At 39.8% G+C, this 23,833-nt stretch overlaps 2 protein-coding genes across 2 annotated transcripts; one reads left to right on the forward strand and one right to left on the reverse strand.

Annotated features, from left to right (window-relative positions):
* Positions 1–547: 547 nt before the first annotated feature.
* LOC145486071 (uncharacterized) lies at positions 548–12,954 on the reverse strand. Its single transcript, XM_081464780.1, has 3 exons — positions 12,935–12,954; positions 4,043–5,614; positions 548–3,805 (listed from the first exon to the last, which is right to left on the reverse strand). The coding sequence occupies exons 2-3, from the start codon at positions 5,559–5,561 to the stop codon at positions 2,121–2,123; spliced, it is 3,204 nt and encodes a 1,067-aa protein (XP_081320906.1). The 5' UTR covers positions 5,562–5,614; positions 12,935–12,954; the 3' UTR covers positions 548–2,120.
* Positions 12,955–16,798: 3,844 nt separating this feature from the next.
* On the forward strand, positions 16,799–19,356 carry LOC145485464 (uncharacterized). The gene is made up of 4 exons (XM_081464130.1): positions 16,799–16,828; positions 18,560–18,677; positions 18,830–19,012; positions 19,115–19,356. Exons 1-4 carry the CDS (start codon positions 16,799–16,801, stop codon positions 19,354–19,356), a joined length of 573 nt encoding a protein of 190 aa, XP_081320256.1.
* The last annotated feature ends 4,477 nt before the right edge of the window (positions 19,357–23,833 follow it).

Below are 23,833 nucleotides of genomic sequence, written 5' to 3' on the forward strand. Positions count from 1 at the left end.
ATTTTTTCTATTCTTTTTCTATTTTTTCTTTATATTAAGAACTGAAAGATTTGACCAACACTAAAAACGCCCATTGGATACAGGTTTATCGACCCAAACATTGTCAAGTCAAAGTCGTCACTTACAGAGAGCTCGTTTCAGTTTTATTAATCACAGTCACGTGACCACGCTCGCCTTGCAGAGAAGAGAAGAAATCAGATCTCTGTTTGAAACAAATACAGGAGTTTTAATATGACTCTTCTTTAGAACATATACGATTGTAATCACATTTTTCGTTGAACTATAACTATGACTGATTAACATAATATCATACTTGCAAACTCTAACAGTTTTCTATCGAAAGAATTCTATTCCCATAAAAATGAAGATAGATAGAAACTTTAGATAGAAGCCTTAAATGTTTGGCGATCAATCATTGTTTGGCAACTAAAGCATTTTCTCGTTTGGACATCTTGTTTGATCGTGTTTGGCCTTCTTTGATAAAATTTGAAAGACGACAAACATTTGATCAATCATTGTAAAACATTTTGTTTTATTGGACGGTGATCAAACATGTTTGACCGTTTGGCCACTCAGTACTAGATCAATATGTTTGGTCAGCAAACAATGTTTGATAATGTTTGAACGCCAAACATTTCCCGTTTGGACAGGGCTTAAGGGTTAATTCCTTGTTACGAAAAGAACAATAATATGTTGAAATCATTTTAATGACTGCTCACACTAGCCTTAACAGATTTGAAATCTCCCTATTCTTTAGTAAAAAGCCTGCATACGAGCCAAGTGACCCATCAAGCCGGAGCTTATCCCGATTTCCGTCGCATGAAGCGACTAGAAGCATTTCTACTCCTCCCAGGATGCGATGCTAGTCCATCGCAGAGTTACCCCCAGGATTGAATTCGCCGGTTCCCATTTGTATACCTGGGTGGAAAGAGGCACTGAGAGTAAAGTGTCTTGCCCAAGAACACAACACAATGTCCCCACTCCAGCCAAGGCTCGAACCCAGACCGCTTGATCCGGACTCGAGCGCACTACCCATGAGGATCACCCTGCCCACACTTATTCTCTAGTAATATAACATAATTTTTTTCTAGCCTGTGGACAGGCTCCCGAATGGGGTAAAGGTCGAAAAATTTCGGCAGGCGCCAAAAGAATTGGGCGTACGAAGCTAGTCGAGGGTGGGCGAGCGAAGCCAGCCGAGCGTGGCCGGTGCACTTTTTTTCCTCTCCAGACTGCCCTCCGTTAGCCATTTTCTTTTTCTCGTCCTATAAACCAATCGGGAGCCTGGCCTCTTCAATGGCTAAACTATTATGGAAAATTCGACAACGGGAACACATAATTAAGCTCCTAAAATACAAATACAACAAAAAGCTCTAAACTACAAGCGGAAACCGAAACAAATAAATCCGTTACTATAATGTAACGTTTAATACGCGATGAAATAAGTTCTCCTTGCTTTTCCGCGATGTCACGAAGGCAAAGTATGTTTCAAATGTAAGCTAAAACAGTAAATGCATATTCGAATGCACTCCACAGGTGGACGTTCCACAAAACATCTCCACTTAAGAGTTGAACTAAACCTAATCGATGTTAACCGACTTTAGAATCCATGTACGAACACAGTAAACACTAATGTGCCAACTAATGTGCTAATGTTGTTTGAATGTGTCAATATCAATTGAACAGTCACTCGCGGGGGGGAAGTCATTTCATCTTGGTCATGTTTCACGTTGTCTCTTCAGTCCCCGCTCTCTTTTTCCAATCTGTTGCTTTACCACTAAATGATCAGTTGACAAGGCGGTATTGTCAAGTTTGGTTCACACAGTTTCTCTTTGCGATGGTCCTGATGTTGTCCCCGCGAGGTCAAATGATTGCAACATCTACCCTCTGAATTAAGTTCCACGGTGGGTAATTTGGTGAGAGCAGTTTACCGGACAAGCCGGTGGTAGCCAAATGTAAACTTTTCTGACGCACAGGCTCAGGTGACATATCCGCCTTTGCTAAGAAGATATTGGACGCAAATCTCTCTGGCAAAGTTACGTCTCTTTCAATGCAAACCTTTATCCAAATTATCAAATAATCGAACTAAAGTCAACTGAAAGTAAAAGGTACACTCAATGTTCTTATTGATTTTGTCCGAATTCGATCGTGACGTCATCACCGATGAGGACAAACGGAGCCCAGAGCTTCACGGCACAAAACTTCTCTGACTCTCGGAGACATTTCATAGCCCAGTTTAGAGCCACACTAGCACTGTGCCCGCGAGCCAAATGTTCGTAAAAGCTTTTCATAAACTCCATAGTGGCTTTGTCATTAACTGCCCAGAGTGACACCAGCACCGAACGAGCACCAGCGCCCAGGAAAGCCCTGCCAATACCGACCACACCCTCAGGTGTAATCCTCCCTCGACCACTGTGACAACAACTGAGTACAACAAGTCTCGCTCGCAGCTGAACAGCTTGTACATCTGACATTCTTAACATGTAGTCTTTCTCCTTGGGGGTCTTGGATGTCTGATTTGGGGCCAACAAAATTTCGCCAGCTTTCATGTCACCATGAGCCGCAATGTGTACCAAGGCAACTGAACCTAGCTGTTTAAGCACCTCATCCTTGGTTGCTTCTTCTCCCGTAAGAGGCTTGGTGTTAAGAATCTCGCCTATCATCTTTACCTCCTTCCTGGCCCATGGCAAAGGGTTTAATTCGCGATGCTTTGGCCTGGCTCTCTTCAAACATGGATCTCCCACAAGAAGCACTCCATTCTTACTGTGGTAGCCCTCTGGACAACCTGTGATCAATTTTAAACTTGTAAGCGAGGGAAGAATGCGGATCCTGGTAGATTCGCTGAGATATTTGGAAGCTTCATCCACACACGCAGCATAAGGTGCCAAGCACAATGGGCCATCCGGGACAATAGTTAATTCGTCGCCTTTGAGCAAGTGTGCAATTGGGCCAATTACAGTTTCGAACAAGAGGCGGAGAGAATTGGGTTTACAATCTGCCATGCGCTGACAAGATTCTTCATTGAGCAGTGCGTCACGTTCTGACTCATCCATTGAACGATTTTCGCATTTAACATGGACACCAACACCAATTTCTTTGAAGGCATTTTCCATTAGCGAGGAGACATCTTCAATGCTCGTTTTCTCATAATGAACATCTGTACCAATGAGTACCCATAAATTGACTGTGTTACCTTCCAGTGCGATGAAAATTGTTTGCGTGGAAATCTCATTGAATACGTCAGTCGTTGTTGCCTTAGATTTCAGTGACTCAGACGCTGGTGATTCAGAGCCATATTGCAATTTCATCAGATCCATCAAGGCCTGTGCTCGTCCTTGTTCGGCAACACATAAAGCTTCCTTGGGCATTTCAAGTCGTAGGAGAAGACTCCACAGGGCAGTGTAGGAATGCTGACACCTGTTACGAAAGCTTATTTTCCACGTATCCTCAGACTGAAGAAGACTTCTTACCTCATTGTAGACATTTACACTGGATCGATAATAATTGAGGGCTTCATGTAAATCACCCGATAATTCGAAAGCACGACCTAGAGAATAAAATGCATGCCCTTCTTCGTTTTTCTGTCCCAGTTCCCTTGCAATGCTCAGTTGTTGGTTGTGGTAATCTAAGGCCTGTTTGAAATCACCCAGGCCTTGGTAAGCATTGCCAAGACTGCCATACGCATGTCCTTCTCCAGCTCTGTTCTCAAGTTCTTTACTAATGCTAAGGTATTTCTGGAAATGATCTATGGCTTGTTGAAAATCACCAAGGAGACGATAAACAATGCCGAGATCGCCATAAGATGTTCCTTCTCCATCTCTCTGCCCCAATTCTTTTGCAATGTCAAGTGACTGCTTTTGGCACTCCATAGCCTGTTGGAAATTACCCAGACACCTGTGAGCGATTCCAAGATTTCCATAAGCAAGTCTTTCTAAATCTCTCTGTCCCAGTTCCTCTCCAATTTTCAGAGCTTCCTTGTGGTTTTCAATGGCCTTTTCGAAATCACCCAGACTACCGTAGGCAATGCCAAGATTTGAATAATCACGTCCTTCTCCATCTCTCTGTCCCAGTTCCTTTGCAATACTTAGGGATTGCTTGTGATAATCTATGGCCTGTTTGAAATCACCCAGCCTATAGTGGGCGTTGCCAAGATTTGCATAAGTACTTCCTTCTCCATCTCTCTGTCCCAGTTCCATTGCAATACTGAGAGCTTGCTTGTGGTAATCTATGGCCTGTTTAAAATCACCCAGACCCTGGTAGTCGTTGCCAAGATTTCCATAAGCAACACCTTCTTTATCTCTCTGTCCCAGTTCCTTAGTAATACTCAGAGCTTGCTTGTGATAATCTATGGCATGTTTGAAATCACCCAGACCCTGGTAGGCGTTTCCAAGATTTGCATAAGCAACGCCTTCTCCATCTCTCTGTCCAAGTTCCGCTGCTATACTCAGAGCTTGCTTGTGGTAATCTATGGCCTGTTTGAACTCACCCAGACTCCTGTAGGCGTCGCCAAGATTGCAATAAGCACCTCCTTCTCTGTGCCTCTGTCCCAGTTCCTCTGCAATACTCAGAGCTTGCTTGTGGCAATATATGGCCTGTTTGATATCACCCAGACTATTGTAGGCGTTGCCAAGATTGCAATAAGCGCGTCCTTCTCCATCTCTCCCTCCCAGTTCCTCTGCAATACTCAGATCTTGCTTGTGGTAATCTATGGCCTGTTTAAAATCACCCAGACCGTGGTAGGCGTTGCCAAGATTTCCATAAGCAACTCCTTCTTTATCTCTCTGTCCCAGTTCCTCTGCAATACTCAGAGCTTGCTTGTGATAATCTATGGCGTGTTTAAAATCACCCAGACCTTGGTAGTCGTTTCCAAGATTTGCATAGGCGCCTCCTTCTCCATCTCTCCGTCCCAGTTCCTTTGCAATACTCAGAGCTTGCTTGTGGTAATCTATGGCCTGTTTAAAATCACCCAGACCCTGGTAGGTGGTGCCAAGATTTGCATAAGCGCCTCCTTCTGCATCTCTGCGTCCCAGTTCCTTTGCAATACTCAGAGCTTGCTTGTAATAATCTATGGCCTGTTTGAAATCACCCAGACCCTGGTAGGCGTTGCCAAGATTGCCATAAGCACGTCCTTCTCCATCTTTCTGTTCCAGTTCCTTTGCAATACTCAGAGCTTGCTTGTGATAATCTATGGCATGTCTGAAATCACCCAGAACCTGATAGGCGTTGCCAAGATTGCAATAAGCACGTCCTTTTTCATCTCTCTGTCCCAGTTTCTCTGTAATACTCAGATGTTGCTTGTGGTAATCTATGGCCTGTTTGAAATCGCCAAGATTCCTGTAAGCGATACCAAGATTGCAATAAGCACTTCCTTCAACATCTCTCCGTCCCAGTTCCTTTGCAATATTCAGTTGTTGCTTGTGGTAATCTATGGCCCGTTTGAAATCACCAATATTCGCATAAGCGATACCAAGAGTGCAATAAGCACGTCCTTCTCTGGCCTTATCGCCTGATTGTTTTGCAATGTTAAGATCTCGCACGTAGTTTTCTAAATTTCTTTTTATCATTATTTTATACAGGTATTAATCTGGTCAAGTTGCTTGCCTTCTTTAAGGTACACCTAGGAAACACGAAAAAAATTGTAAGAAAATGTGGTAGGTAAATAAGATCAAAGACTGTGATTAGATGTGTCTGTCCCCGTGTTTTCACGAAAGATGTTTACCTTAGTTTTGTTTTAATTTTACTGAAGTGAAATTTTCAATCGTGTAAACACAGTAGCAAACCTCGGTAAATGGCGGTAAAATCAGAAGTGTGCCAACATAAGTTTGTCGACAGTTGAACGCCTCATCAGGCATGGTTTAGCTCAGTAATCGACGGTAACCGACGGTAACCGAGGAAAAGCAGACTTTGTCGCGACATATTGGCAGCAAGCAATCACGCGTTCAGCGCGTAAAGAAGAGAAAAATAGACAAAGATTCCTCCTAATATAAGTAGGTTTCAAGTCAACGGGCCAAAAAAGCTAAATAAACTCATGTTTAGGCAAAGAAATCCCGGACTGCTATTTCTCGGCCCGTTCATTGTCATGTGCCGTAAGGGTTTCCTTTCTGTTAGAAGCTCAGTAGCTTAGTAACAGTGTACAGGCAGGCGCAATAAGATGAAGACCTACCACAGATAGAGAAAAAAAAAAATCATAATTGAGGTCTATGGAGAAGAAAAGAAAATGTTAGAATTTTAAGCGGCCCCAAATAAGAAGTACCGGTAAACATTTACGTAGCCCGGGCTCCGCGGCAGATGCCGTTTCAGGTTTTTTTGCGGGAAGAGCCGGGCTCAGCGGGATATCAAAATTTTCTTTCCAGTATTCATCTACAAAGCTTTACATTTAAGGAGAGTTTGGCTCGACATCACCGCCAACAACTTGACAACGACCTGCGTTCGGCATTGGAGTAAAGTCAGAAATTTTATAATTTTCCAATAGTTTCTTTGCAACATTGCAGCACTTGCTTTCCGAGAAAACCTCAAACCGTCCGTTGCATGCGGCCTACTTTAGTTAATTAGTTCCGTGTAAACAGCTTTTCTACTAACTGCGGTTTGGTTACGAAACCTCGGTAAGCAGTACCCGTAGTAAACCTCTCTCGTGAAAACACGGCAATCTGTTCCCCCGCTGTTTAAGGAATCGGCTGGAGATCAGATGTTTCATTCAAAGGATCCGTTGCGTGCTCCTGTATTTTAACAGTCAGTGGAAAGAAGCCAGGAATAACCTCTCCATTTAATCAAGGCAATTTCTTTTCTTGGTATCTTTTATTGTGCAGTTCCCTGTGACAAAGGTTCATAAAACGAATGTTTAATTTCTTCCCCGCTCAAGTCTTTTAATTTGTACGTGTCGGGATTTGTATTTTGAATTTTGTCAGTACTCAGCCGGGCATTTGCTCGCTTTTTCATCTCAGGGTTTTGTTGCAACATCAAAAACCTCTAGTACTGAGGGCGTTGAGGGTTAAGGTCTTGTTGGGGTAATATTTAACTACTGTGTTGAAGAGTTAACTGGCATAAAATAGCAAAATTAATTCGAAATGTTATTACTGTGCAGGGGCTGGGCATTCTCCCACTCCAGGACAGCCCTGAGCCATTTGGCTTTCAGTATCTTTTGCTTTGAAAGTGAAGAATGATCGTCGCAGTTAATTTTCCAATTTAAGCAACTGGAAAGAAGAAGCCTGAAAAAGAAAAAATCAGGGCTTCAACGGGATTCGAACCCGTGACCTCCGCGATACCGGTGCGATGCTCTACCAACTGAGCTACGAAGCCACACATTGCGAGCTCAGTTGGTAGAGCATCGCACCGGTATCGCGGAGGTCACGGGTTCGAATCCCGTTGAAGCCCTGATTTTTTTCAGGCTTCTTCTTTCCAGTTGCTTAAATTGGAAAATTAACTGCGACGATCATTCTTCACTTTCACCTATAACCGCAGTTCATATATGAAATATTTCATATAAACTTTACATCAGTATCTTTTGCTTTATCACCAATCAGAAAAAAAATCCAGGTTCTGAACTTTTAATTTGAAAGAAGACTTCTAAAATAAATCAACATTTATAGCGGAGCTCCGGTTGCCCGAACGGCCGCCGAGCGGAGCACCATAACTATTAGAAGAGAACCACGTACAAGCATAGAAATAGAAAACTATGGAACTCTTTTTTTATGGTCAACATGGCTAGCGGTGTGTATCGCGGGCGCGTGCGCCCAACGATGAAAAACAACGTCGCACATCATGGCGGCCATACTCCCAGCTAATACCGTCTTGGTTTACAGAGTGCATCTTTGATATTGGACATCCCTGTTATGGTCAATTGACACCTGTCAAAACAAGGTATCGGCTGACCAGTATCACGTGACCATATCCCGGGCTCAAGTTTAGAGCGTATTGGGGTCAAGTGTTTTTTGAAGTTAGCCGCTGACCAAGTACTGAGTTTTGATTGGGTCGGGCTCAACCGAGACTAACTTGTTGCAATCAGAACGCTAACGCAGGATTAAAGTATAAAATTCTCTTGTATTAAAAATGTTTTTCACAGCTTACGTTTTGTGTAGTTTCAGGTTATTCAATCCAGGAGCCATAATCGGGGACGGAGACCGTAAGTCTTGGGATCCGCGCGCACCGTCACGCGCACCTATGATATGGGACAATTTTTCTATTTTTAGAACATGTATCCGCGCGGATCCACGCACGTGTTGGGGGTTCTCGCGTGGATGTTGTCACGTTGCCTGATCAAATGGTGAGAGTTGCGAGATTCTCTTGGAGATTTTTCACAGCGATGCAGGGAATAAGGCAGGGAATAAGAACCAGGGTTCTTATAAGTAGTTTTATGCTCTGAGCTAATGGAAAAGGTGAGTTTCTCAGGGGCGAAAACAAGACTTCAATTTCGCGCTGTGAATGAATAATATCTGCTCGCGGTAGTTATACGCGTAAGCTTTTTGCGTTTGTTCTGTAAAGAACAGTTATGTAAGAAAACTCTCTACTCTGGTATCGACTCAATTTGTGAGTTTCCCAAGCAATGCTTAATCATAACCAAAACCTGTTTTTGATAGTTTCTTATTGTTTCTGCTTGTTTGGCGAGTTTGCAAAAGATTTTGAAAGGAAAGTCTGACGGGTACAAGTCGCTCATTTGCATAGTGCAGCGCGTGCACTTTCAAGTCCGAGTCGGTGTTTTCAATTGTCAACAAATCTTGACAAAGTTTTCTTTCGTTATCTTTTGTACTGAGATGCTGCAACAATTTTCACAAACGCCCAAAGGCTACTAACATCATGTGTGTTTCTTTAACATAGTGAAATTTTACACTGCGAAAATGCAATAGACAAGGAGTTTTGATAACTCAACCAACAAAATCGAAATCGTTATTCGAGTTGACAAAAAAGCGTCATCGTAACTTTGCTGATTATTTTTGCTGTGTTCACATATTTTCAGCGAAGCTTTTAATATGTTGTCAAACATTTATCAACCTTAAACATATTTAAAAACTACAGATATTATATGGGTTCGATGTACGTTTTCAAACGAAAGTGCGGAAGTCCAATTTGTCATGTTTTAATGACTTAGAAAACACGCATCGGCGGGCGCTCTTAGTCATCGACAACAGACAATTTCTTGGACTTTTACACAAACAAAACTGAGCAGTATCTACAGACATAAAACTTATAGGGCCTTGATGAAACATCAAGCGTTGCTTACAATTCAGGTAAAACTTTTTTTTTCTTTTTTTTTTTTTTTTTTACTGTTCGGTTGCGATAGACTCTGGCGAAATCCTCGCAAGCGTGTGGCAAGAGGAGGGAAACTTTGAAGTCCTGAAACGCTGCTAAATCCAAATATATCCAACTAGTTGTTTTGCTGTGTTATAGAAAAGCTGTTAATCTTCAACATACGTGAAACTTAGAGTGGAGTAATGTGGATCCCTTGTTAAAGAAGCAGCGGAACACAACTTGGTCAGTGATACAAAGCAGGATATAACTAAATTCGACACTGTCTTACTTCACTCAAACTGGAGCAGTTTACGACGAAAACACTGAAGCAAAATTCCAATAAACATGAACGTATTGAGTTGCGGGCCAAAAGCATCAAACATTTCGGACTTTTTCCGCTACATCCGCAAAAATCCTCGCGTCATGTACGCGCGTGTGCCGCGCATGATGGCGCAATTTGTGCTAGAAATAGAAAAATTGTCCCATGTCATAAGGACAGTCCCATTACTAGAAATAGCGTCAGTGTGTGGTGGCCGGAAAAACTAAGCCGTAACGATCTGTGAGTCAAACGTGGCTCCTGCAATTGCCAAAATTTGTGATGGGGACAAATACTGTTAAGGGTTGAACGTCACTGAAGGGCTTATTGTAAACCAAGGGGATAAAATCAATACTCCAATTAGGAGATGCTGGCAATCTTCAAGCGTCTTTATAAACTATTTTATGGTAATCTATTCCGACTATAACTCTGACTGAAAATACAAACTTAAGGTGAGAGCTATTTACTTATGGTGGGATGAAAACCAGGCGTTGACTTGAAACAAACCTTCAGACAAATAGAACGTTTGTCAAGTTGTCCCGCCGTTATCTTTGCATAAAAGTCATCCAAACGGGCTGTTCAAAATTCTATGCCGCCTAGATTTTGCACAGCATTTTACATCAGACATCATGTTTTACAATCAGTAACAATTACTGACAGTTGTATCTAGTAAACTTTACGAGCTGGTACGCGATTGCATTTGCATTTACGTCGTGCAAACGGGCGGTTTCAAAGGCTGAAAATCCAGCAATTCTTTTTTCGCTAGATGTCTCGTAATCAGGTAAGGGAAGCTATTGCAATTGTTTTGGGATAAACACTTTGTTTTGTAGTCGAATGGCTTTTAAAATTGAGTTGATATTTAATACTATCAGATCAGTTTTTCTAACTGCACTTGTGAGATGAATTGTACAAAACAAGAAAATTGTAAATGGAAACAAGTCACTCTCGAGGGGCAAGTCAACTGAAACACTGTGCATATCAAATGAGTTGAATATCGCTGTTTCTCTGTACCATACAAATGCAAAGATATAAGTAAGCTACGTTTTCTTAGTTATCAAGCTGCCATTTTATCGATTTCTAACAAAATTACCGGTCAGTTATCATCTCGGATAGCTACAATTATATCAGTTTGCTTACTGCTATTCGTCCAAGATAACGTTTTCACGTTGCTCAATAGTGACGCTGTAACTCAAATGTTGATCATAGCGATGTCAAATAGGCCATTCTGAAATTGCGCGAGGAACTGGGTTACTAAGTTTCAGACTTTAATCAATCGATAAACTGAAACCTGTACATGGAAGATGACCTTGAGATTTGTCATGTGACCAATTTTGATTCTTTAAGAGTGAACAGAGACCAAATTATGGACCTGGAAACATGGTTCAAAATCGTTTCACTAAAACCCAATAAGCTTTGTGATAGCGGAGCGTCTGCGCGCCGAAGGCGCGCGAGCGGAGCCCCATACCTTAGAAAATTTGGTAACCCATCGATCTGAAAAATTTTGGTTGTCACGTGACTGTCCGTCCGTAGGTACGTCCGTCCGTACGCCAATACCTTGAAATCTAAGAGAGAAGCACCATTACCATAGCTACATCTTGGGCGTGCTACATTTTGGGCGTCCACGCTACTGTCAATTGACAGCTTCACAACAAGCTATCCGCTGACCAGTATCACGTGACTACATTGCGAGCTCAGGTTTAGAACTCATCGAGGTTGCATTTTTTAAAGTTGACCGCTGACCAGTTACTGGTTTACCGATTGAATCGCGGGCTCAAGTCACGTTATTTCTCTGGGGGAGAAGGAAAGAGTACTCGCAAAGGCAAAACTTCGGCGGAAATTAGCCCCTGGCGCGTTGTTGACTTTTCTTTTGACATATTCCTTGTACAATCGTCTCTTGGAAAGTCCCTGATATATTGCGTACGTAATTTCTACAATCTTGGTTAGGATTGTTGGGTATAGTTTGTTAAAATTGATCAACTGATCATTTTTTGAGTTTCTGATCCAAGAAAAAATAACTCTCTTTTTCGAAAATACTGTAGTTGTAGTCAGGCATAGTAATAAAATCTTAAAAGTTGTTGTCACTGACTTAAAAATCTTAAAATAGACGTTTCGGCTAAAATACTATAACCTTCTTCAGTGATGAAATGAATGTTAATGGCGTCTAAATGTAAATGAGATGTTTACAAGAATGTGAGGAACTCGCTAGGGATTAATTTAGCATTTTGTAAATGTCTGGAATATGCGCGTGGTCATTAATTGAGTTCGGTTCGCGAATGGAATGCCACGCTTCCAAGAACAATCTACGCGACCACAAGGGACAGCGGTCTATGACCTTGACATTATTAAAATCAAATTCGTGGTTGTTTTTCATACAGTATTGCGCCAAAAGAGAGTTCTTGTCACATGTGAGGACGGCTCTTTTATGTTCTTTTGTCCTGGATCTCAGTGCTCTGGATGTTTGACCGATGTAAAGTTTTTCACAGTTTTTACAATTGATTTTATACACGACACCAGTTGACAGGTCTTGATCGAATTTATCCTTCGGTTTCTTCAGGATCGAACCAACCGTCTTGAAGGGTTTATGAGCAACATTTACGTCGAATTGTCCCAAAGTTCTTGCAATTTTTTTTTTCAGAGATTCCTTGAAAATATGGCAAAGTAACAAAGCCTCTGTGGCTTTGAAGCTGATTATTTTGGGGCTGATTTAATGCTTTAATGCTTAAGAAGGTTATAGTATTTTAGCCGAAACGTCTATTTTAAGATTTTTAAGTCAGTGACAACAACTTTTAAGATTTTTTTTTTTTTTAACTCTCTTTTTCCTTTATCGTCAGTTATTCCAATCAGGAGCTCCGCTTTTAGGCTTGGCTAAATCTATATATTAACTTTTAAAGCACGTTATATAACTACTATTTGAAATAAGCTGAGGTGAAAATTGATCTGTTTTTTAAAAGTTTATGAGAGTACCCAGAAATCATAAAAAAATAATGTTAAGAGTACAAGTCAGTAACACACAGACCTATTTACCTGTTTTGCGTACAGCACAACAAAAGAAAAATTAATGCTGCCTATCAATGCACCAAACCGATGAAAATTACAACGCTTGTAACGTTAGGCATAAAGTTCAAAGTGATCCTCGTATCGCGAATTATATGTTAGGCTACCAGTAGAAAGCAATCCAGATGGGTAATCTATCGTATCTATCATATAGGAATTGTTAAACTGGTTTGGATTTTTTCTTTCCATGCCATCTGCATGATGTCCACTTTAAAACCAGTGAGCCATTTAAAATTCTTCGCCGCCTAGATTTTGCTACTGTTAATTTATTTTCAGCCATTGCAAAACAAATACATAGTATTTTACATCAGACATCATTTCTTACAATCAGTAACAATTACTTACAGTTGAATCCAGTAAGCTTTACAAGCTATTATTGTCCCTGCTAGGTAAGGCCTCTTGCAGTCAGTGCGTGGTGGCCGGAAAAAGCAAAGTGTAGCTCAAACGTGGCTCCTACAATTGTCAAAATTTCCAATGGGAATAAACACTGTAAGGCTTCATCAGTCTTAATGGGTTCAAAAAGCAGCAAGGACTAAACGTCAGAAGGACTTATAGTAAACGAAGAAGATAAAATCAAAATTTCACTCAGGAGATGAAGACAAACAAATAATCTTCAAGCGTCTTTATAAACTATTGGTTGGTAATCTACTACGACTGTAACTCAGACTGAAAATACAAACTTTAAAGTCAACACAAGGTTAGAGCTTTTCACTTACAGTGGGATAAAAGCCAGGATTTGAATTGAAGCAAACCTTCAGGCGAAATGCAAGTTTGTCAAGTTTAAAGCGGTAATTGTCACGCGATTGGATTTGCATTTACGTCATCCAAAATGGTAGTTAAAATTACTGAATATCTTGGAATTTTTTCTGCTAAATTTCTTGTGGTCAGATAAGAGATAAACAGTACTATCGCAATTATATTGGAATAAATACTTTGTTTTGTAGTCGACTGGCTCTTAATATCGACTTTAACTTCAAGACTATCAGATCAGTTTCTCTAAACACTCTTCTGAGACGAACTGTATGAAACAGGAAAATTGTAAATGAAAACAAGTAGAACGTGGGCTCCTGAAACTAGTGGCTCTCGAATGGCAGTCAACTGAAAAACGGAACATTTATGAAATGAGTTGAATATCGCTGTTTCTCTGTACCACACAATACAAAGAAAACCCAGTTCTATAGATAAGCTACGTTTTTAGTTATTCCGACTAGCATTCTATCGGCATCGCACAAAATTCTTTGCCGCCTAGATTTTGCTACTGTTAATTTCTTTTCAGCCATTGCAAAAACAAAACATTTCATTTTACAGCAGACATCTTTTACAGCTCACAATCAGTAATAATTACTTACAGTTGAATTAGTAAGCTTTACGAGCCGTTAGTGTCCCTGCTAGACAAGGACTCTTGAAGTCTATGCGTGGTGACGTGGCCGAAAAACCCAAAGTGTAACTCAAACGTGGCTCCTACAATTGTCAAAAATTGCGATGGAAATGACTCCTGATAAGCTTAGTCAACCTTAATGGGTTCAAGAAGCAGAAAGGTCTAAACGAAGGAACGACTGATTATATTCCATTGAGGAGATGAAGACAGAACATCTCGGGAATCTACAAGCGTCTTCATGAACAATTATATAGTAAAATCTATTCCGACTGTAACTCACACTGACAATACAAACTTTAAAATGAGCAGAAAGTGAGAGGTAATTACTTACAGTGGCATGAAAACCGGGCTTTGAATTGAAACAAACCTGCAGACAAATAGCAAGTTCAGTTTGTCAAGAGTAAAGCGGAAATTGTCACGCGATTGTATTTGCATATACGTCATCCAAAGAGACGGTTAAAATTAATGAAAATCTTGAAATTCTTTTCTCTGCTAAATGTCTTGCAGTCAGATGAGGAAACTGTTACAAGTTTTTCGAGATAAAAAGTTTTTTTGGAGCGATTGGCTTTTTAAAAATTGGGTTTATATTTGAGATTATCAGATCTGTTTCTCTAAGAAAACTTCTGAGACGAACTGTATAAAACAGGAAAATTATAAATGAAAGCCAGTCACTCTCGAATGCGAGACAGTCAACTGAAACACCGTGCATATCAAATGAGTTGAATATCGCTGTTTCTCTGTACCATACTTGTAAATACAAAGATATTCAGTTCTCTAGATAAAGCACGTTTCTTTAGTTATCAAGCTATCATTCTATCACTCTGTCGATATCTCACAAAATCACTTTGTGATCATTACGGCTAGTTACAATTATATCAGAGTGTTTACTGCTATTCGTCTAAGATAACGTTTTAAAGTTGTTCCTGTAAAAGTTGATCATACAGTTGGCAAATAGGCCATTCCGAGATTGCGAGGGAAACTGAGGCGAGTTTTATTAACCAATCGATAAATTGACCCCTTCACATAAAAGATCACGTTAAAATGTGTCATGTGACCAAGTTTGATGCTTTCAGGATGAACAGAGACCAAGTTATGAACCTTGAAACATGGTTCAAAATCGTTCCCCTAAAACCAGCTAGATAAACTTTGTGATAACTGGTAAAACACGTCATGTAACTACTATTTGAATGAGGCTGAGGAGACAGCAATGTTTTTTGTTTTGTTTTGTTTTTTTTTCATTTGCGAGTGTACCACAGAAAGCGGTAATTGCCACGCCGTTGCACTTGCATTTACGTCATTCAAAAAGGCGGATAAAATTACTGAAAACCTTGAAATTTTGTTTCTGCTATAAAATGTCTTGTAGTCAGATAACAGAAACTATTGCAATTGTTTTGGGATTAACACTTTCTTTTGTAGCCGACTGGCTTTTGAACTTGTGTTTATATTTAAGACTTCAAGTTCAGTTCCTCTAAATACCATACTTCTGAGGCGAACTGAATAAGACAGAAAAATTGTAGAAGAACCCAAATAACTCTCGAATGGCAGGCACTCAACTGAAACACTGTTGATATCAAATGGATTGAATATCGCTGTTTCTCTGTACCACACAAATACAAAGATATCCAGTTCTCTAGATAAAAAAAAAGAGCGTTTTTTTTAGTTGTCAAGCTATAATTCTATCGATATCACACAAAATTATTAAGTTATCATCACGGCTAGTTAGAATTATATCAGTGGGCTTACTGCTAAGACAACTTCCTGACTTTGTTCAATAGTGACGCTGCAACTCAAATTTTGAACATACAGATGGCCAACAGGCGATACCGAGATTGCGGGGGATACTGGGGCGAGTTTCAAATTTTAACCAGTCGATGAGCTGAGACCTTCACGGAAAAGAACACGTTAAGACTTGTCATTTGACCAAGTTTGATGCTGTCAGGGTGAACAGAGACCAAGTTATGGACCTTGAAATATGGTTCAAAATCGTTCCACTAAAACCAAATAAACCTTGTGATAAATGTTAAAACACGTCATGTAGCTACTATTTGAAAGAAGCTGAGGTGAGAATCAATTTGTTTTTTCATTTATGAGAGTTCCACAGAAATCATTAAAAAAAATGTTAAGAGTAATCTATCGTATCTATATATCATATAGGAAATAAACTGGTTTGTATATATATATTTTTTTTATTCAACCTGCATGATGTTCACTTCAAAACCACTGAGCCGTTTAGAATTCTTTGCCCCCTAGATTTTTCTACTGTTAATTTCTTTTCAGCCATTGCCAAAACAAAAACATAGAATTTTACATCATACTCCGCTTTGCACTTAAGCGTAATTAAACAGAAGGTTAGACTATTTACTTAACGGTGGGATAAAAACCAAGCCTTGACTTGAAACAAAGCTTCAGGCCAATAGCAGGTTTGTCAAGTGTAAAACCGCAATTGTCACTCGATTGAATTTGCATTTACATCATCCAAAATGGCAGTTAAAATTACTGGAAGTGTAAGAATTGTTTTTCTGCTGAATTTCTTGTATAGTCAGATAAGAGATAAAAAGTACTATCGCAGTTATTTCGGAATAAATACTTTGTTTTGTAGTCGACTGGCTCTTAATATTGGCTTTAACTTTAAGACTATCAGATCAGTTTCTGTATACAATCTTCTGAGACGAACTGTATGAAGCAGGAAAATTGTAAATGAAAACAAGCAGAACATAGGCTCCTGAAACTAGTGGCTCTCGAATGGCAGTCAACTGAAAAACGGAACATTTACCACATGGGTTGAATATCGTTGTTTCTCTGTACCACACAATCTTCGTATCGCGGATTATATGTTTGGTTACAAGTATGTTGCAGCACAGGTGGGTAAACTATCGTATCAATCATGGAAGAATTGAAATAAACTGGTTTGGATTTGCACTTTTCATTCCATCTGCATGATGCTCACTTTAAAACCAGTGAGCCGTTTAGATTTTGCCACCTGGAGTTTGCTACTGTTAAACTCTTTTCAGCCATTGCAATACAAAAACATTACATTTTACATCACACATCATTTCGTACAATCAGAAACAATTACTTACAGTTGTTTCAAGTAAACTTTACAAGCTGTTATTGTCCGCTGCTAGATAAGGCCTCTTGAAGTTAGTGTGCGGTGGCCGGAAAACCCAACGTGTAACTCAGACGTGGCTACTGCAATTGTCAAAATTTGCGATAAGAATGACTACTGATAAGTTTAGTCAACCTTAATGGGTTCAAGAAGCAGAAAGGTCTAAACGAAGGAATGACTCATTTCATTAATGAGAGTATCACAAAAATCATAAAAAATGTTAAGAGTACAAGTCACTGACACACAGACCTATTTACATGTCTTGCTTGCAGCAAAACAAAAGAGAAATTAATGCTGCGTATCGATGCACTAAGCCGATGAAAATTACAGCGATTGTAAATTTTACAATAACTGTCAAATTTCTCGGGTGCTGATTGGCTCATTTTTATCATCAATAAGAGTACAGACGGATAAAATTTTAATTTATACAAGCTTTCAAGTTCAACTTTCAGCTTTCAAACTGTCAACTTTTTAACCAATGAGATTTTATGGACTTTTTTAAGTAGCCAATCAAAAAGCGAGAAAAGCTATTGACAATATTCGCGTCATTTTGAATAAAATTCAGTTATCTTTGTTTACGGCAACTTTACGGCGTCTTTTCCCCGCATTTATTCCCGGCATTTGACCATTTTGGGGTCTTGTCATTGTAAAAAACAAATTGACATCAGTTTTTTATGCGTCTGTCCTCTTATTGATGATAAATTTCGTCATAACATTGTCAAAGTTTACTGCGGAACCACTCGCCCGCGGCTCGTGGTTCCACAGCCACTTTGACAATGTTATGACGAAATTTATCATCAATAAGAGGACAGACGCATCAATTTGTTAAATAGCATAACTTAAGGGACTAAGTTCAAAGTGATCTTCGTATCGCAGATTATATGCAGTTGAACTCCAGATTCCATCATTAACGCAAACTGATCAAACTCTTGATGTTGAAAAATGTTACTTCGATTTCTCAAAATGAGTATATTATTTTCATCTTGCTTTACCAGAGCAATCGTGCACGTAGTGATCGCGGTGACAAGCGCCAATTCCGCTAGCGACAGTCAAACACCGTATCCCCCCAAAACTTACGACAAGATGATGGTTTGTAACTTGGCTCAGGATTCCCGCCCTAACGAAGCAACCTACCAAATTGGAAGCGAAACTGGACGTTCTTGTAGTGCTAGTCAGCAAGATTTACACTTCGCAACGAAAGTCAACAGGTAAACTCAGACAATACTTTTTGGACATCTTTTCAAAGTTATGCTTTTAACGTGTGCGTTCAGATCACTAAACAAAGTTTTTTTTCTTTTTTTCTTTACTTATACAGCCGTGTCCGTGTCTTCTTGTAAGGAACTTCATGACAAACATAAGTAAGTTAACAAATCAAGGAAAGCGGATAAAATATGATAACAGAAAGCCTCCCACGCAGTTAATCCATTTATGGTTCGCGTACGGAAATTTTCATTCAATTTATTGCCCTTCTTTCTCGATCTTACAGGTCGAAAGAGAGTCAAGTGTTTCAACTGAGGTTTTCTTCGCTGTTTACTGTCACATGGGAAGTTTCGGATGCGGAGATGGAGGATGGACGCTGGCTATGAAAATTGACCGGCACGAAGGTAAATTAACGATCTCTCTGATGATAAATTTGAACTACTGTAAAAGCATTTTACAGTAAAGAGAACCACGTTTTTTTATTTTTTTTGATTTCAGAGGGCTTTTAATCACAATTCTCATTTCTAGATTGACAGGAATGCCTATAACTTTGCAGGCGGAAAAACGGGGTTTGATTTCCAAGAGACCAAGCTACCGACCTACTGGAGCACACCTTTCTCCAAAATCTGTCTTGGCATGAAGATCGGCCACCAGATCAAGTTCATCGTTATCAGCAAGCACGCCAATTCTCTGTACTCACTGATCGCTGACGGTCAATACCGCACCACCTCACTGGACGGTAACACGTGGAACACGCTGATTAGCTTACAGGCTTCCTTGCAGTACAAGTGTAACAACTAAGGGTTCAAAGCTGTGGGCACTTCTAGTTTTCATTCGAAAGCGAGAATCGGTATCATTAGTAACAACGGAAATGACTGCAGCAGCTGTGATTTCAGAATCGGGTTTGGTACAGGAGGATATCCTGATGACTCCAACACGTGTGGAAACGAGGCAAAACACTTAACAAATAATGGAGACAAAATAATTAAAGCCATGGGCTACATTTTGGTGCACAGAAAGCTAGAACTGCCAGTAATCTGCACCAGTGTAGACATAATAGATAGTATCGATCTTTCTCAGTGATAGAAGGTTCCCACGTCTGGGTTATCGTATTAGAATTATTGATCACGTAGAAATGAGATGTGAAGAAATGTCTTATGCCAGATTAGCAAAGCTCAGTTTGCTTGAAATACTTGGTTTACCAGATCTAGATTAGATTAGCGACTGCTCGAGGTTTTGAAACCCACAAAGTTTCTCACTGCAACAAACAAAACACTCTGCCACCCCTCCCACCCAACAGATTTTTTTACCACCCAGATTCTGGGTGGTCACGTGACTAGCCGCAACCAGGCTGTTTATTCCAACGATCAAGAGAGGCAGAGAAGAGAGAGACTGGGAACGATGTTGAAGGTGCGCCTACTTTCGTCATCATTTAAACTTTTGACGCACTTTTGACGTGTTTTTACCAGAAATATCACTAAAAAATCCATCACTACAGTGTTGTGGTAAGAAGCACAGTACTGTTTTTATTAACGTTCAGGTAACAGTCTAGTTCGACACGAGCCAAAGAGAATCTAACCGTTGATCATGAGCGAAAGGTGACCCTGCGTGCTGAATAACCCCCACCTCAACCCCCAGTGGGCTATGTACAGATCATCCGGTTGCGAGAACGAATTTTGAAGGTAGTTAAACTTCTACATTCCTGTGTATTATCCATGATTCCAAGTTCTCTCATTTTGTTAATTTCTACATGGTAAGCTATCTACAGCTATAAGCTGCATAAAAGCCATCATCGTTGAATGTTTGTCACTTGACAGACACCCTAAATCAACTGCAGTCCTTTGCAGCCGGGGGAGTTCGTTATAATTTAATTAACAGTAAAGAAAATTGAACGGTGCAGGGCCTGTTTCAATTTATCTTTGCTTAAAGAATAAATCGCTTATATATTAAGATATTACCTCCAATTAAATTGTGTGGAAATCAAACTCTGTAGTCTTGATTTATTGGCAAGAGATAAAGAGAGAGTTTACCAAGGGTATTTCATTTTCGTAGAGTTTGCTTCTCAGTAGATTCTTAACGAAAACTTTCCTAATTTACTCTGCAAAGGCAAGACGGCGATGAATAGCGACAAGTAGACCAATTAAAAATGGTTACGTTGGGGAGTGGTATACGATACTAATTAAAAACGATATCTATTTCCCAGATTTCTCCTACAAGCGGACATTTTTTTTCAGTTAAATTTATTTTGACTATCCATATTTTAATGCCCAGACTCGCTGTGAGAGTTTTCCTTGTCAGAATGGCGGAGCCTGTCGGCCGTTGTACGAAACAGATTTGCATTTGTAGACGATTCTGGACTGGCAAAAATTGCGGTGAATTGAGTACGTTTCTGATTATATTTCACTACCATCCCTTAGTTATCTGACGTCTCAAAATGCCAAACGTTAGCTTTCATAGAGACCCCCTGTGGTTAATTCATTAAACCATTTACGTGGTTGTTTTGTTTCCCAGGCATAAGTCAACAATTATTTTTCTTAAAAAAAACCTGAACCGGGTGCTCCGCCTTCTGAGGAACACGCATTCACAAGGATGCCTATATTTATTCCATAACCGAAGTCTATGATGCGAGGACGAGTAACGCACCAATTTTATTTTTGTTTACAGCTAGCGTCGAGAGCAGCTGTAAAGCGACAGCGACAGCGACAGCGACCGCTACCCATACTTTTTCAGCCTTTAATTTGTAACCTGGTTTGATGGGATCGAAAATTCCTTTTTCCCAAAAGAAACCAATCAATAGAACACGACAGCAAAAAAAGAGGGGCTGCTTGTAATCTGAGCGAAAGAAAAGTTTCCGCATAATTAAAAGCTAGGAGTAGAGTGTTGTAATCAATAAGATTCTTAATTAAAACTCCGCATAAGATGATTGAGCGGGTGTCACCACTGATATTTTATCAAACATTTTCTCTGATGTTTAGTTAACGCTTTCTATTTGTATTGAATAACTTGATATGACGGCCATTAGAATCACGCTCACTATCTAAACAATATTCAGAGCATGTAAACCAACTAGTCTGTTTATACCGCAGTTCTAAACTCTGAAAACGAAAGTTCTCTTTCCCTCTCTTTTCCTGCATGGCTTGAAGGTCAAATGCAATCAGTCGACAACCCCAGGGAAGTCTCCTACCTATTCAGGGGTGGTGAATGCTAAATACAAGAAAATGGGTGAAGGCGAGACTAGCGTTTTTCTTTGCGAGCCAGAAGCGTTTTGGCTTTTTTAACTTCCAGCTCGAGACGTTCAGACTATAAGACACAAAAAAAGCAATTTAGCTATGCAAAAATTAGAGACTCCGAGACAGCTTTACGAAAAAAATCGAGACGGCGAGACGCACAAATGCTTAAAAAAAACGACACTGCGAGACTCGTGAAGTTCGACAAAAATTTTGCGAGGCCCATGGTTTTTGAGGGACAATTCGCCACCCGCCTATATCTCGGATATTTTTATCCCTTGAACATTATTTGCTCCTCAAAGCCCACGGTTTTTCTCGAGCTTCGCTCTCAGAAAACTGTTTGCTTCTCGGAACAGATAACGTCCCCGTACAAATATCCGAGTATATTTCCACGTCAAATGGAGACACTTTTTTATATGTGAAGGTGAATTAATCAACATGACGCGAGCGTGGGACAAAGAAAAATTCTGAGTCCCCGACAGGAATCGAACCCATGACTTCCCGAACACCGGGCGGGCGCTCTATCCACTGAGCTACGAGAACTCATGGTCAGCAAGGTCATTTAACTGAGTTCGTATATGATAGGTGTCCTGCATACTGCTAGGATCAACGCTATCGAATTCATCGTGAGTAGTGATAAGTTAATAAAGAAAAAATTCACCATCTTTATTATCATATCTTTATTAACTAAATCAATTAATTAAATCAGTACCTGTAAGAAAACACAGTAGACGTCTTGAATCTGTCCGGCTTTTAACAGAGAACACCAGGTTTAAACAATGTAACTTTTCGAAACGTTTGTTTGCAATCTAAATAAGAATATTCTAGTAACTGACGATAGTGATTCATCGCCTTTAAAGTAACTTTTTTCGTTTGATTTTCTTAGTTTGCAATTTCTTATTTAGTTTGTAATTTCTTTTTTTTATGTATTTAGTTTTTTCTTATTTAGTTTTCTTAGTTTGCAATTTCTTATCCACGACCAGATGGAAACCTAGTGGAACCTAGTAGCGAGTTTCTATCTGCAGACAGATACAGCGCACCAGAAAAGTTCAGAACCAAATACTCTTTCCATCACTACAGTGTTGTGGTAAGAAGCACAGTACTGTTTTTATTAACGTTCAGGTAACAGCCTAGTTCGACAGGAGCTAAAGAGAATCTAACCGTTGATCCTGAGCGAAAGGTGATAGACCCTGCGTGCTGAGTAACCCCCACCTCAACCCCCAATGGGCTATGTAAACGAACGAATTTTGAAGGTAGTCAAACTTCTACATTCCTATGTATTATCCATGAGTCCAGGTTCATTCATTTTGTTAATTTCTACATGGTAAGCTATCTATAGCTATAAGCTGCATAAAAGCCATCATCACTGAATCTATGTCATTTGACAGACACCCTAAGTCAACTGCAGTCCTTTGCAGCCGCGGGGAATTCATTATAATTTAATTAACAGTACGTAAAGAGAATTGATCGGTGCAGGGTCTGTTTCAATTTTTCTTTGCTTAGAGAATAAATCGCTTATATATTAAGATGGCGTCAAGCGTCTGCAAGACAATAATTTATCCACCCTCCAGTATATTTGATTTTTCTCAGTACAACTATCCTATTGTCAAGGCTTAAATGGCATCCGTCCTAAGACATATTAGTCATCTTAGTCTTCTCTTTCATTATTTTATTTATTAAACGACATGAATAATTGATCGTTTTCAGACGTTGTAATGTCGATTTGTTCATCGCCCGAATATTGCTTTTTTCGCATTATCGAAGAGTACAGCAACTTGTCTTTTCAAAGTTCCCGTCGATGTTGTGGAATAAGTGACCCATATCCGGCTTTTTAGAGGCTTAGAAAAATGAAATGCTATTTGCTAATAGCATTACTGTCACTGGGCGTGTTTACCTTTCACGAAGACCTAGCATTTGCAGAGCAAGGTACGTGGAATGGTTGTGTTTTATGTTTATTTCGCAAAATAGTCTTTAACTTAAGGTTCTCCCACTGCATAATCCATCGCACATCGCGAATATTTTCCTAGTAATCCTAACTAGCCAATTTTGCGAGGTAACCACAAATTCTAACCTCACAAAAGCTGTTGCTCGCTCGATGCGATTGGAGAAAGGGATATTCAAGTTGATCGTTAATTATTCCTGTTTGCGAAGGGGCCGAACCAAAGGCTAGACGTAAATGGCATCCGTCCTAAGACATATTAGTCATCTTAGTCTTCTCTTTCATTATTTTATTTATTAAACGACATGAATAATTGATCGTTTTCAGACGTTGTAATGTCGATTTGTTCATCGCCCGAATATTGCTTTTTTCGCATTATCGAAGAGTACAGCAA

The sequence above is a fragment of the Orbicella franksi genome, chromosome 4 (assembly GCF_964199315.1).
Source record: "Orbicella franksi chromosome 4, jaOrbFran1.1, whole genome shotgun sequence".
Taxonomy (NCBI): domain Eukaryota; kingdom Metazoa; phylum Cnidaria; class Anthozoa; order Scleractinia; family Merulinidae; genus Orbicella; species Orbicella franksi.

What these genes read in the sequence shown, in the direction of transcription:
- LOC145486071 (XM_081464780.1), bottom strand. Translation starts at nt 5,561, where the DNA reads ATGATAAAAAGAAATTTAGAAAACTACGTGCGAGATCTTAACATTGCA. An exon ending in ACAGAGAGATGGAGAAGGAC is followed by an intron (nt 3,806 to 4,042) that starts GTGATTATTCAA and finishes GAGATGGAGAAG; the next exon opens with GAACATCTTATGGCGATCTC.
- LOC145485464 (XM_081464130.1), top strand. Translation starts at nt 16,799, where the DNA reads ATGTTTGGTTACAAGTATGTTGCAGCACAG. An exon ending in ACAAGTATGTTGCAGCACAG is followed by an intron (nt 16,829 to 18,559) that starts GTGGGTAAACTA and finishes TCGATCTTACAG; the next exon opens with GTCGAAAGAGAGTCAAGTGT. An exon ending in CCGCACCACCTCACTGGACG is followed by an intron (nt 19,013 to 19,114) that starts GTAACACGTGGA and finishes TTCATTCGAAAG; the next exon opens with CGAGAATCGGTATCATTAGT.